This window comes from Amphiprion ocellaris, chromosome 20 (genome assembly GCF_022539595.1).
Source record: "Amphiprion ocellaris isolate individual 3 ecotype Okinawa chromosome 20, ASM2253959v1, whole genome shotgun sequence".
In the NCBI taxonomy this organism is placed as follows: domain Eukaryota; kingdom Metazoa; phylum Chordata; class Actinopteri; family Pomacentridae; genus Amphiprion; species Amphiprion ocellaris.
Genome location: NC_072785.1, coordinates 15,416,431 through 15,430,508, shown reverse-complemented (window position 1 = coordinate 15,430,508; position 14,078 = coordinate 15,416,431). Strand labels below are relative to the sequence as shown.

General features: G+C 38.1%; 3 protein-coding genes across 4 annotated transcripts; 2 read left to right on the top strand and 1 right to left on the bottom strand.

Moving 5' to 3' along the window:
* The first annotated feature begins 3 nt into the window (after positions 1-3).
* Positions 4-2,256, top strand: LOC111578903 (protein Z-dependent protease inhibitor-like). 2 transcript variants are annotated; one of them, XM_023285888.3, is made up of 5 exons: positions 4-120; positions 339-951; positions 1,043-1,316; positions 1,532-1,679; positions 1,770-2,256. In XM_023285888.3, the coding sequence occupies exons 2-5, from the start codon at positions 354-356 to the stop codon at positions 1,959-1,961; spliced, it is 1,212 nt and encodes a 403-aa protein (XP_023141656.1). In that variant the 5' UTR covers positions 4-120; positions 339-353; the 3' UTR covers positions 1,962-2,256. The 2 variants fall into 2 exon arrangements, with proteins under 2 accessions (XP_023141656.1, XP_023141657.1); XM_023285889.3 differs by having other exon boundaries at positions 114-237.
* Positions 2,257-2,409: 153 nt separating this feature from the next.
* ddx24 (DEAD (Asp-Glu-Ala-Asp) box helicase 24) lies at positions 2,410-9,992 on the top strand. The gene is made up of 9 exons (XM_023285881.3): positions 2,410-3,683; positions 3,874-4,761; positions 4,853-5,281; positions 5,367-5,520; positions 6,882-7,394; positions 8,059-8,134; positions 9,026-9,214; positions 9,303-9,432; positions 9,521-9,992. The coding sequence occupies exons 2-9, from the start codon at positions 3,888-3,890 to the stop codon at positions 9,799-9,801; spliced, it is 2,646 nt and encodes an 881-aa protein (XP_023141649.2). The 5' UTR covers positions 2,410-3,683; positions 3,874-3,887; the 3' UTR covers positions 9,802-9,992.
* LOC111578906 (ubiquitin thioesterase OTUB2) lies at positions 9,843-11,770 on the bottom strand. Its single transcript, XM_023285893.3, has 6 exons — positions 11,616-11,770; positions 11,461-11,541; positions 11,270-11,388; positions 11,081-11,165; positions 10,393-10,584; positions 9,843-10,268 (listed from the first exon to the last, which is right to left on the bottom strand). The coding sequence occupies exons 1-6, from the start codon at positions 11,619-11,621 to the stop codon at positions 10,062-10,064; spliced, it is 690 nt and encodes a 229-aa protein (XP_023141661.2). The 5' UTR covers positions 11,622-11,770; the 3' UTR covers positions 9,843-10,061.
* Positions 11,771-14,078: the final 2,308 nt, after the last annotated feature.

Here is a 14,078-nt window from a genome sequence, read left to right as displayed (position 1 = left end):
CAGTCGTGACTCAATTTGTCTGTTGTGGTTAATGTGTAACTCTCAGAGTACACTTGTACTTTGTTTCCCCAAATAATAGATGTGTAGAGTTTTCAGACACAATCTTGCCCAAGCTGAACGGTACGTATGACAGACTTGGAGAAGAGTATTAAAATGACAGCTAACAATTGAAAATGAATTTACTGCAATGTCTTAGATTGTGACTTTAATGGAGAAACGTTATTTAAGAGAGATAGAGTAAGCTTATATTTTTGATAGATGATTTGCTTATTTTGTTACTGCTCTGTTGTACTTTTTAACATCTTCATGTTTCTGGTTGTGCACTCATATCTTTCCAGACTCAGATTACTGCGATGCCCAAACTGAAGATGGCCTTCATTTTCATCCTAACCTACTTGTGCTTCCTCGCTCCTGTCCACCAAGCACAACTTCCAAACGCCAGCATTTCAGATCTCTCTCTTAAAAATATGGACTTTGCCATGAACCTTTACAGACGAATATCCAGTTACCATGACAAGAATATCTTTTTCTCACCTCTGAGCATCTCCACCAGTTTCACTACACTTTTGATGGCTTCTGATGGTGTCACGCACGAGGAAATCCTGAAGGGACTCAACCTGGAGCAGCTGGAGGCAGACGACCAGCCAGAACTTATCCCGAAACTCTTTAAGCTGCTTCATGAGAACATCACACAGAACGGATCGCTGAAACTGGACCAAGGAATGGCCCTCTTTATGCGGCAACATTTTGAGGTCAAGAAGACGTTTGAAGACCAAATGAAGACGTTTTTTGATGCTGACATCAAAGCTGTAGACTTCGCTGACATAGAAAGGACCATCAGTTTTATTAATGAATACATCAAGGACAAGACTGAGGGTAAAGTTACAGAGATGATTTCTAACCTAAATGATGCCATCCAGCTCTTGCTAGTCAACACAATTTTCTTCCAGGGTAAGCTGCATCACTCCTACATAGTTCCACATATATTTACCTTTCACTTAGAGTGTTTATGACTAATCTCAGAGTATTGTTTTAACCACAGGAACCTGGCAGATGCCTTTTAACCCCAATCTGACTCAAAGTGCCCCCTTCTACATTGACAACTATAATATTGTGCAAGTGCCAATGATGTTTAAGGAAGACAAATTCTACACGATGCAAGATGTTCCTCTCGGTGCCAGAGTGCTAAAGCTGCCGTATCAGGAAGGTATTTCCATGCTTGTCCTGCTACCCAACAAAGGAACGGACTACACTGTAATTGATGAAGAGATCAGTGGTCAGAAGTTCCTGAATTGGATTAAAAAGCTGCAAAAAATGTAAGTGCTTAGAAAGTCAGAAAAGTGTAATGTGTGTCTTTTTACTGATTTTTTACTGTTTTATTGTCTATAATCTGTTGAGTTTTAGCTAATGTTGTGACATTTTCTATGGAGAGGTGCTGTGAAAAGATTCTGGTCACACTGTACATCAACTAACACCTACAGCAGCCGACTCATCAGTCAGTTCAGCATGTTGAATTATGTCTTTTTCATAGCAAACTGGAAGTCAACATGCCTAAATTCAAGATGGAGCAGTCATACTCCCTGCACAAGATTCTACCAGACATAGGCATGACCAGCATCTTTAGCGTTTCAGCCAATTTGACAAGGCTCAGTAAGGACGGAGGCCTCAAAGTGTCAGAGGTTAGTTTTTAATTTCACCACGCTGAAAAGCATACACGCACATTCTGAAGTGTACATATGAGGACTATTATATCTGCTGTAAAATCACAGGTGCTGCACAAGGCTGTGATTGAGGTGGATGAGACGGGGACAACTGCAGCAGCTGCCACAACAGTCGGCATTATTCCCTACTCCCTACCGAGAACCTTCACTGTCAACAGGCCATTCTTCTTCTTCATATACCATGAAGACACAAACTGCCTGCTGTTCATGGGCAGGGTGATTGACCCCACAAAGAACTAGTCGTCACCGCTGCACTGTTTGAGCTCTTGCACGTGATTTTTGTGTTCGCTCAGGCTTTGACAAGGCAAATTTGGTGCATTTTTGAAGTCTATAATTGGTTTGGAATGGGGTTTTTTGGCCTCTGCTGTAAAAAAACAAGCTAAAAGTGATGAATGTTAATAAAGACTTTACATTAATCTTAATAATTTCATCCTCAAATCCATAATAACCCTAAAACTTATATGAAATGAAAAATGTGTTGGTTATATATATGAGACCACAGAACTTTCATTTAATAAATTAATGAAAAATTTGCTGTTATTGCATCTGTCAAATGAATACATCAGCACTTTATCAGCTGTAACTACTGGCTGTAATAACTGTTAACAAATCGCTTAATCTTGTCCGTAGATGAGCCAAAAACAATCCGTCTGTCTGGCATTTATGTCCCTCCAAAAGGATGTTTTGTTTTTTTTTTTTACCTCTAGTTTATCTGATAGAGCCTTCAAAAGAATCACTTCACCTCTTACCTTCTTGAACTGTTTATCAGCGTTGATCTCTACAGACACAACTGTTAATTCTGAAATTCTTTATGAATGACTCAATTCATAATCGCATGAGGATGACTTAAAAACATTTGCTTTTGGCTTATTAGAAAATAATAATGATAGAAAAATTTATTTATATGCCAGTTTTAAAAACAGTCTTATACAAAATGCTTTAAAAGACAAAGCAGAAGCAGGATACCCAGAAGAATACATAACAATAATTCAGACAAAGTGAAAACAAAAAGGCTTCAGATACAATGATGCAATAGGTCAACACTAATATATAAAAGTAAAAGAATAAAAGTGATATTAACCTTAATAATCAAGTCAAGGCTCCGTCATTTATTCTGAATATTTACCTGAGCCAAATTTAAATATTAAAGTTCAGACCCACAAGCACATTAGATAAATTACAAATTTACCTTACAATATATTAAGGTTAACACCCTGCATTTTATCATTTATGCAAATTTACCACACTAATGTAATTATTAAAATTAAAAATCTACAATAGTATATTAAACATTAATTTACCTGACTAAATTTATTATTCAGGTACCAGTATAATTAACTAAGCAAATGAATTATTGATTTAAATTTTGACAATTGATTTAAATATTGTGATTAAAATTGTACAATATTGTATAAAATACAAATTTATCTGACTAATTTAATTATTAAGGTTAAGACCCCATGATAATAATTGCATATATAACACCCATATGTACATATTATAATACACCGGGACCCGTAACTGTTCTTGAACTGTTTATCAGTATTAACTAGTGTAGGAATCAAAGAAGAGGAATTAATTAAACAAATTTCATTTTTTAATCATCATTCAAAGATATCACAAGCAATTCAAAGTGCTCTACAAGTGACTGACACAAGACGTCAAACATAGTAGTAATAATAATTATCAATAACAACTCTTAATCAGTATTAAAGAATAATTGCTGTTATTATTACGAAATTGCTTTTGTTAAAACAGATGAGACATATTTATCAGGAAATACCGACAAAACGTTTCAAATATCAGTGAAATTAATGTGAAATTGTACTGCTGTCGATGGTCGACAAATAAAGTTTTTCAAACCACGTGATCAGATGTGTCATGGCGGCGCCCTCGTGTCGTCCGTGGTTGTCATCAAATGTGATTATATTTTAACGTGTTAAGAATCAACACCAAGTCAGGGTAAGATGTTTGTTTTTATTATTTATACTTCTGTTTAGGATCTATGAAGCTGCATGGCTTTAATGTTTTTGAACAACTTTTAATAACAGATGATAACAAAGTAGTTAGCTAACTGAATGATAAGATGCACACGCGCTGCTAACCACTGGATGGGAATTGACCATACTGTCCCAACTCTGATCATTTACAGCAAACCGTAGGAAAATGAAGGTAAAGAAGATAAACCCGAAGAACAAGCGCCTCTCTGCTGGGCTAAAGAAACCAGCCAAACGGAGTATCGATGTGAAAGGCAAATGGAAAGCTGTTGAGCTTGATCCCAGTGTCTTCGCCGAGGAAGGTTTAGAGGGTCTGGTGTGCTTTGAAGAGCTGACAGATTACCGTCTGGTAGACAGTGAAAAGGCTGCAGCCAAAGCAGCAAAAGAATTAAAAAGAGAAAAGAAGAAAAAAGCAAAGAAGAGAAAAGTAAGTGAGGGCGAGGAGGCTTCAGAGAGCCAAGAGGGAGAGAACACAACTGAACCAGCCAAGAAAAAAGCCAAAAAGAAGAGGAAAAATAAGACTGCAAAGGAATCAGTCCAATCAGATAGTGCTTCTACAGAAGATGTGACACAGACAGATAAAGCTGCCACTGAGGAGGGAGGACAGGATGAGGTAGCAAACGAAGACGATGCAAAAGATTCAGCCGCTATCTCTGAACAAAGTGCACAGTCAAAGACTGCAAAGAAGAACAACAAAAAGAAGAAAAAGAAATCCAGGCAGCAGAAAGAACAAGATACAGTCCCAGAAGAACAACCAAACCAGGAATCTCCATCAGATCTTCAGCCACTAGAAAAAGTAAAATCCAGCCAAGAAAAAGTGACAAAGCCCCCCAAAAAGCAGGCAAAGAACTGGACGAATGCTGCCCTTTGTGGTTCTGAAGACAAAAATACTGATGTGAGTGCATGGAAGGACCTGTTTGTTCCTTCTCCTGTGCTAAATGCCCTGAGCAGTCTTGGATTTGGTTCGCCCACTCCCATTCAAGCGCTGGTTTTGCCCCCAGCTATCAGGGATCGCATGGACATACTGGGAGCAGCTGAGACAGGTAACATAAAGTGCATGTCACTCTTTTCATTTAATATCACTCTGCTACCAAATTCTCACAAGCAAAACTAATGTGGTTACTGAAATTACAGGAAGTGGGAAGACGCTGGCTTTTGGCATTCCTATGATCCACACCATCCTGGAGTGGAAGAACAGCCCAGAACAAACAGTTGATGAAAACACTGAACCACCCGCGAAGGTGGCGAGTTTGTATTTACCAGATGTAGATGAGGCCACAGCAGAAGAGGACCAGGAGGACAATGTGGAGGCTTCAGAAGAAGAGGATGAAGGCGCTGAAGATCAGATTAAAGAAGACTCAGATAAAGATGGCAGTGCCCGTGAAGAAACAGCTGAGGATGATCTGCTTGGTTGTGTTCCACAAATTGAAACTGCAAAATTTAATTCTGATGAAAAACCTGCTGGCGGTCAGAATCAGCCTCTTCTTGGCCTGGTCCTCACTCCCACCAGGGAGCTGGCTGTTCAGGTCAAACACCATATTGATGCTGTAGCTAAATTCACTGGTAAGTCTTTATAAATCAATTGATAGGGGGCTTCTCTGAATAATATTATGCGTGTCTACATATTCACGATGTTCCTGTTGTGCAGACATCAAAACAGCCATAGTGGTTGGTGGAATGGCACAGCAGAAACAGAGACGGATGCTGAAGCGAAGGCCAGAGATCATTATTGCCACGCCGGGGCGATTGTGGGACCTAATCAAAGAAAGGCATCCGCATCTACTCAACCTCAGACAGCTCAAGTACGTTACAGATCAAATCTGGTTTCATAATGTTCTGTGCCTCAGTGTGACTGAGGATATTTTTCACATGTTAAATTAAGATATGCATTAATTCAACCATAGGGTCATTTTACAGGGTATAATTTGTGGTACAGTTAAATTTAAAGTTACCATATTGTGCTCCTTTTCTCGTGTCACCTGGCGTGTCTTTCAAATTTTAAGCTCAAAAACTGCAAATTGGTTCATTTTCTGTAGCTTTAAATGCAGTTGAGCTGCTGCCCTTTAGGAAAAAGACTCTGTGTCTATGAAAGGCAGCATGAAGCAAAATTGTACTATATAGTCAGGCTTTTCTGTCCACCATATTTGTACCAACAAAGGTGAACCAAACAGCGGAAACAGCAGTCTGTATAGTAGTGTGTAAAGTGTTATTAGAGACCACATTAATTAATTTTAATTTTAATTAATTTTAAATTTTCTATGTCCAGATTTATTGTCTTATACATTTAAAAGTACACTTCTACATTCAAATGCAATAGAATGCCTTCATTCAGGTTTTTCTCTCTCTGGCCTTTCAAACTATATAGAAATAAAAATAGCAACAACAATAATAAATATGAAATTGCACAAATCTTTCTTATTCATTCGTCATATTTTGACAAAGAGCATACTTTTTTCAGTTCTTGAAAGAAAAAAGATTTTCATATATTTTTTTTGTTCACATTCACACTGAGAAAGAAAAAGTAAAGTCACACAGCAGGGGTTTTGATTTTAGGAGAAGCCACATTAGCCAATTTCTGATTGCAGTGAGATAGTTGGAGAGCGTTATTGAAAGACTGACCATCTGCCCTATCAAACATGGCTTGTAACCATAGGTTTAGAGAACTTAAGAGAAAATGATTTCCTCCACTCCATTGATTTTCTATCATTTTAGGCCTGTAGGACTTCAGTGTGAATACAAGACTACAGGAGAAGAAAGACCAGCATTGACTGCAAGCACATTATTGCTGTTTACAGGAGGGATCACTGTGCAGTCATTATTAAACAAAATACCAATGAGAAGGTGTTTGCTGAGACCTTAACAGAAACTCAAGTGGCGACATGTTTTTTCATGTAATTTGACTGCCTTCTAAAATTTAGCTGGGTCTGAATAGGAACTGGTATCTCCACTAATAACTTTACTTGGCAGCTCTACATCTTCTCTTAAACACCAAAATGCTGATTAGATAGAGATTCCTTGTGTGTCTTCTTTTAAACAGTCGGAAAGAGACTAGAGAAATGTTGCTGGATCAGGAATATTAATTTCTATGCTAGAGATCTATCCAGGAGGCTTTTTTGTTGGGTTTTGATCTTTTCTTACTACTCATGGTTGTGTTACAATACAGGTGCCTAGTCATAGATGAAGCTGATCGCATGGTCGAAAGAGGCCACTTTGCGGAGCTGGAGAGTCTGCTGGAGATGCTCAGCACCACACACTTCAATCCCACGAGGCAAACATTTGTGTTCTCTGCCACCCTGACGATGGCTCACAGTCTGCCCACCCGCCTCCTTCAGAAGAAGAAGAAAACTCTGGATAAGAGGAGCAAGCTGGAAATCCTTATGGAGAAGGTGGGAATTAAATCCAAACCCAAAGTCATCGACCTCACTAGAAAGGAGGCCACCGTGGAGACTCTGACTGAGACACAGATCCACTGTCAGAAGGATGAGAAGGACTTCTACCTCTATTACTTCTTGCTCCAGTACCCTGGACGCACCATGGTGTTTGCCAACAGCATCGACTGTATCAAGAGACTGAACACCCTGCTGGTTATCTTGGACATTACTCCACTGCCTCTACACGCCAACATGCACCAGAAACAACGCCTCAAAAACCTGGAAAGGTTTGCTGAGAGGGAGAGGTGAGTGTTGCACACATTTGCAGAAGCAGCCTCAAACTTTTGGTGTGAACTTTATCCAGTAACTATGTGCCTATGATGAAATATAAAACCTGTTTACTGCAACTAAGGGCTTCAGGGTTTTATCTGGTCTGCACAAAGAAGGCCTGGATTATGTTTCCCTGGACTAGCTTTCCCATATGTTAAGAATATGTGATTTGATATGTTTGCAACCACAGTAGTTTTGCAATAACTGCAATGATTTTTTTTTGTTGAGGAAATTACCTGAATGAACTTAGTCATGTCTGTACATGCGCTGTGCTGCTTCCATACTGGCAAGATCACCCGTGTTTAAAAACTAAATTTCAAAAATGGGACTTGTTTAGTGAATGTTTTAAAATATGTAAACTGCAAACGCGTTGAAATGGTTCTGTTATAACGAACCTTAACCTTAGATTTTTGTAGTTCAGCAGTCACTGTCTGCACACTGTCATACAAACTGATATTCACACATTTAGTCATTTGTGCATTTTACAGGAAAAAGACTCAATATTATCATTTCTTTCATGAAACTTGTCTTATGACCTCAGTGTCTTAATAAACAAAACATTTCACCAGGTTTTGAGAAATGTAACATTTTAATGTCAAACGCTGAACCAACACTGGAATTTCAAATTTTCTTTCACAGTTGTGTTCTTCTGACTACTGATGTGGCAGCAAGAGGCCTGGACATCCCCAATGTTCAGCATGTTATTCACTACCAGGTAAACCCCACAGATTTTATTGTCTTCAACTGCAATCACATTTGGTAACCTCTGTTCCAAACTCACAACAACAGTCTAATGTGAAGAAGAGGCTGTCAGCTAATCATAAGACTTACCAACACACAACCCTGAGACGTGGTGCAGGCAATGTTTTACAACTGTCAAGTGAAATGTGGTCAGCAACTCATACATCATTCTGAAATTAGCGAATATGCACAACACACACTTTTAACCCTCCTGTTGTCTTCATTTACGGGCACCAAAGAATATTATTTCCTAGTCTGAAAAAAATCCAAAAATTCAGCAAAAAAATTCCCCAAACTTCTGAAAATTTGCAAAACCTTCAGGAAGAAAATTCCAATAATTCCTTAAAAGTTTCCTAAATCTCCCAAATTTGGCAAGAAAATTCTTGTAAATATTTTCAAAAAATGAGTAAAAATCTTCTTTAAAAATCCTAAAAATATCTAAAGTGATTTCATATATATCAGTAAAACTTCTCATATTTTCTTTAAGAACGTTCACAAAAATCAACCAAAGTCATTTGCTGGATTTTGGTTGATTTTTACATGAATGTTCTTAAAGAAACATTTTTAACATTTTTTTTCCCACCAAAAATGTTCAAAGATTTCTTAAAAATGTTGAAAATGTGGACATCAGAAGTTTCACTGTGAAAATACTTTTATTTTCCCACATTTTCAAACTTTAAAACGAGTTAATTTTGACCCGCAGGACGACATGAGGGTTAAAGAATACAACTGCTTAGCTCTGTTCAATGTAGGAGTGCAATAGAAGCTGTTCTAGTTACTGTACTGCATCTTGTCTGTAAAAACTATTTTACTGCACTTTGTGCCTGATGTAATAATGCCTAATAATATTATTTGTGGATACCAGGTTCCAAGAACATCTGAGACTTATGTCCATCGAAGCGGTAGAACAGCAAGAGCCACAAAAGAAGGTCTCAGTTTGCTGCTAATAGGCCCAGATGACATGATGAACTTCAAAAAGATCTACAAGACCCTTGGAAAGGACGAGGAGCTCCCCATGTTCCCCATAGAGACCAAATGCATGGACGCCATCAAGGTGAGATCCACCAGCATCAGGTCCTCTCTGAATGCGACTTTAAAGAATTTATATTTCATGTTTTACTGCTGAATCCGTCTGTCCACAGGAGCGAGTAAACTTGGCCAGAAAGATAGAAAACTTTGAGTATCACAACAGCAGGGAGAAGCAGCACAACTCCTGGTTCAAACAAGCAGCAGAGGCTCTGGAGGTGGACCTGGATGATGATCTTTTACTTGGTATGACAAACGTAACTACGCCATGAACAAATTAAAATCTTTTGCAACTTTGAAAGTAAATAGCTGAAAAAGCCATTTGTGTCCACAGGCAACACAAGGGATGAGGATGCTGACAGAGAGCAGCAGAAGATGGTAAAAGGCATGAAAAAGCATTTGAAGCATTTGATCTCTCAGCCTATATTCAAGAATGTGATTAAGACCAAGTACCCCACTCAGTTGGGAAAACTCCCCCTGCCAGACATGCCCCTAGCAAGGAAGGAAAGTGCCCTAACCAGAGTTTCAATCCAGAAAACACAGGATTTAAAGAAAAGTGTTCCATCACAGCAGAAAAAAACGAGGCAGAAGAAGAAAAAGAAGCAGCAGGAGTAAGATGTTTATGGAAATGTGCATTGAATAAGGCCATCTTTGACTGGCTTTATATCATTTAATTCATGTTAAAAAACATAAATCTTTTTGATTCATTTAAATACTTAACGCACATTGTGCAATAATTGTTTTTACAGATGTTGTTGCATCGCTGTAAAATGCAAGATTTTATAAAAATCTCTTTTCATAACTGTCTCAAAGCCCAGTTGCGATTTATTCAACTAAAGTCAGTTTTCCTGAGTTGAGTCCCAGTGGCCTGCTGGTCAGAGCTGAGGTCGTGGGTAGAGAATGTTATAATGTGACGTTTGGTAGAGGAGGTACAGGGATGGTTCAGCTCCCTCTGGAATGATGTGGTGAGCCAGCTGCTGTTCGTCACCCTCCATGGAGACGATGTGGATGCAAATGTCCAGGGCTTGTGTCAGGGCCAAGATGTCCACATGGTCACACTCCATCGCCATGGCCTCCACTTCCTGAAAAAAGAGAGCACAGACTTTGTCCAACACTTTTATTTTCTCCAGTTATCCACTTCCAACACCACAGACATTCCAGATGATCTATTCGTTCACTAGGTGGCAGCAACACTTTGTCACTAACTTGGCGACAGTAGACGTGTAGATCAGGCGCCTCCACAAAGTTGCAGAAGAAGTCTGCGTGGTTCTGCAGGTGCGCTGAGGTGAGCAGCCTGAGATACTGAACCAGGCCGTCAGAGGTCACGGGTTCATTGAAGAGCCGGAGCAGCGTGTCCTCCTGCTGCTGGGCCTGGCACTGCTCCACCACGTTCACAACCTTCAGGAGGAGACAAACTGTTGGGCTCTTCATCAACTGATTTGGACTTTTAGTGCTTCTTCCAGGTAAGTCATTACCTGATGTGGTGTGAGATCACGGGGGTGTCTGGATTTTAGTTAAGTGCATTCTTCAAGGTATAATTCACATTTGCAGTTACGTTTTTTTTAACTTTGTATAGAATTTATGGGCAGTGATATTTGCTTTCCTTTCAAAATGAGTATGGAAGTGCAGGTGAAAATGTAATGAAATGTTACACCAAGTAACTAATTGTACTAGAATGGTAAGTTTTCCTGTCACATTAATGAGGTCTTGTTTCACAGCGGACTGTAATGTCTGATGTCAGATCTTCGCTACCACAAATGAATTACTAATTCATGGGAAACAATGCTATTATTTTAATACAATACACCCCCAAAATATGCAGAAAACCTACCTGAATTACTCACTTGCACACTGAAATAAATGGTGTGGTTTTAAATGAGAGTGCATTATTTACTGTGTTTAGGTGGTGCCTGAAGGAACTCTCATCAAATCCTGCAGAAGTCAAAACTTTGCTGCTATGGACGATCTTGTCCTTGAATCTGAATTTGAAACCAGTAAGACAAGATCCTCTTATTCCCCTGCAGAATGTAATCAACATTCCTCCACTGTGGGAGAATTTAGTTCAGCGATGACAATAACCGACCTCTGCAGAGCTCTGGCGTTATGCAGGACTGACTCCAAGTGTGCGAAGCAGAAAGCTCTGTAGAAACAGTTCCCGTCTCCGCGCACTTTTCTCACGGCAGAGAACTGGCAGCTTAAATCCTAACAAGAGACAATAAGTGTGGTTAATATGCGGCGGACCGGCTGACGGTGACATCCTGCTGAAGAGCCTACTTTGTGTTTGGCACTCGGCGTTTGCGCAGAGAACAGCGTAGAGATGTCCTCAGAGTCTGAAACCAGGCTGCCGTCCTCCATCTGCGGAGAAATAAACAGCTTCACTGTCTGAGAACAAACCGCAGCTTCACGGCTTCACCGACCGCAACACAAACCTTCATATTTCAACAACATGGACACGATGACAGAAGTAGAAGTTTGGCAAAGACGTGCGTCAAAGGAGCTGTGCGTCAAAACATTGTTGCAATTTTTGTTTCCACTTTTCTGAAACCCGGATGTTTGCAGAAACCACGTGTTTCTGTTAAAGGGCCAGTGTCGTGTTTTTACTGCAGGACAAACAGCCTGGAATACAAAGGGGACACTACTAAAAACTATAAACTACTCGTGAAAAAGTCCTGAAGTATTATCAGCGAAATATAACGTTATTTAAACGTACAAATAATCTACTAAAGAATTCCTAAACTGTGTGCGCATATTGTATGGCAGTCAAATGCTGACAAATACCCATTACTATCAGGTATAACATTTTTTAAAATGTTGTCATTATACCAAAAAATATCTGTGAAATAACACTTGTATGAAAGTTTCAGTGAACAGAACTTATGGGTGTAATTCAATTAATTTATATCTTCAAATTGCATTATTATCATTGGATGTAAGGTCGCTGTTTGGATGCTTGTATTAGACAATGCAATAAATTAGAAAATCTGTAACGGTTTCAAAATAAAAGAACATTTCCCTTTTACTGTGATTCAGTATTTCAAAAAGTTTGACAGACAAGGATGAATAAAATTTTCATTGCAAAAGATTTTATAATTTTTAGAATAGTAACAGTAGGTCAGTCATCAGCTAACAGAAGTTCAGTTTGCAGTCAAAAGTTTGGACACGCCTTCTCATTCAATACTTTTAATTTGTTTTTCTACATTGTAGATTAATACTGAAGATTAACACTTTTTTGTTTACAACAGAATTCCATATGCATTCTTTTATAGTTTTGATGTCTTCAGTATTAATCTACAATGTATAAAATGATTAAATAAAAATCACTGAATGAGAAAGTGTGTCCAAACTTTTGAGTGATAGTGTATATAGAGTCCCCATTAAATACAAAAAAGTGTCCTTTTATGTGTTGTTTTTACTATGGACACACTATTAATTAACAGAAAGTGTCACCTTATTAATTGAAGGAAAAAGTCCGAGTAATGAGCTGCCAGTACTTTTTCAGCCATTTTGCTGATTTATTTCTTAAAATGAAGATAAAAGATAAATTCATATTATAATAAGACATTTTTATATTATTTTGACATGAAGATTTTCATGTTATAAAAGCAACATTTTCTTGTTTATGACACTATATTATTTATCCTGTTATAACGCAAAAAGATTCATGTTATAACGTATTAACTAGATTGTGACATGTTTGAATGAGGAAGAAGTTTGAAGTCGGACTGAATGAAATTAGGTCAGTGATCCATTTTCTTCAATTTCGGTTATCATGTTATAATGAGATAAATAGTATACTGTTAAAACAATTAAAGTTTATTCTTATACCATGGTAAGTGTGTATGTTGTAGCCTAAGAATATGAAAATAATTTATTATAATATGAATACATCTTGGTATAACATGAAAAATATCTGCAAACAATAACTTCATGATATAACATGATACTGATGCATTTTTATTTTTCTGGTGTGGCAGCAAAAGTCTTCCATACTTTTGTGCATGCATCATTTTACTGTATCTCATTATGGTTTATTTTAACCATACAGTAATGCTTTACATTTTATCAAATGGCCATAATTTTAGTAATTATAATCTGAGTCACCAAAGTTGCAGGAAACTGTAACTGGCACAGTGTTATAGTGGAATTAAAAGTTTAATAAAATGTAGATTAAAAGTAGGAAGCATGAAGAAGAGCAGATTGGCTGTTTGCTGTAAAGGCAGGGAGGTAAGACAGTTCATTGGAGCGTCCTTCCTATTGGGCTGCAGCTAAACCAGACAAAGAAAAATCTTCACTTACATGTGGACCTGCCAGTCAGCCCAGATTACTACTTAATCTTCAGGAAGCCTCTTAAAATGTGTTTTGCTACTTAAACCACATTGCTCAGATTAATAGCTTTGCAATATAACCAGTTATCATCGTCTGCAGCGGAAAACTGTGGAAAAACTGTCTGGCAGCATGTGACAACATGGAACACAACAGAATCAGCAGCGTTAGTGTTGTGTTGTGTAACACCAACTTTGTAAATGGGACAACAGTTTGCTATGTGCTATATGTGGGACTGTCAGCAGAAAAGTCAGATTCTCTCTGTGAAATTATATTTACTGTATGTATTAAATGAAATTAAGACCATAAGAAAGAAACATCACATCATTTTAAATACTTTTGTCTATGTTGCTCATTGCTGTATGTATAATTTAAATACATGAGGAAACTGCATGCACATCTTTGCATACTAGGTCTGGATAAGTACTTTCTGATAACATCCTTTGATCGTAAGCATTTTATTTTAAAATGAAACAATGATTACAGTGATAAACATCTACACAGCTCTCACTCATTTGAATTCAGTTCACTGTCTGTATTTGACATTTTAAGTGCAATATTTGCTGCAT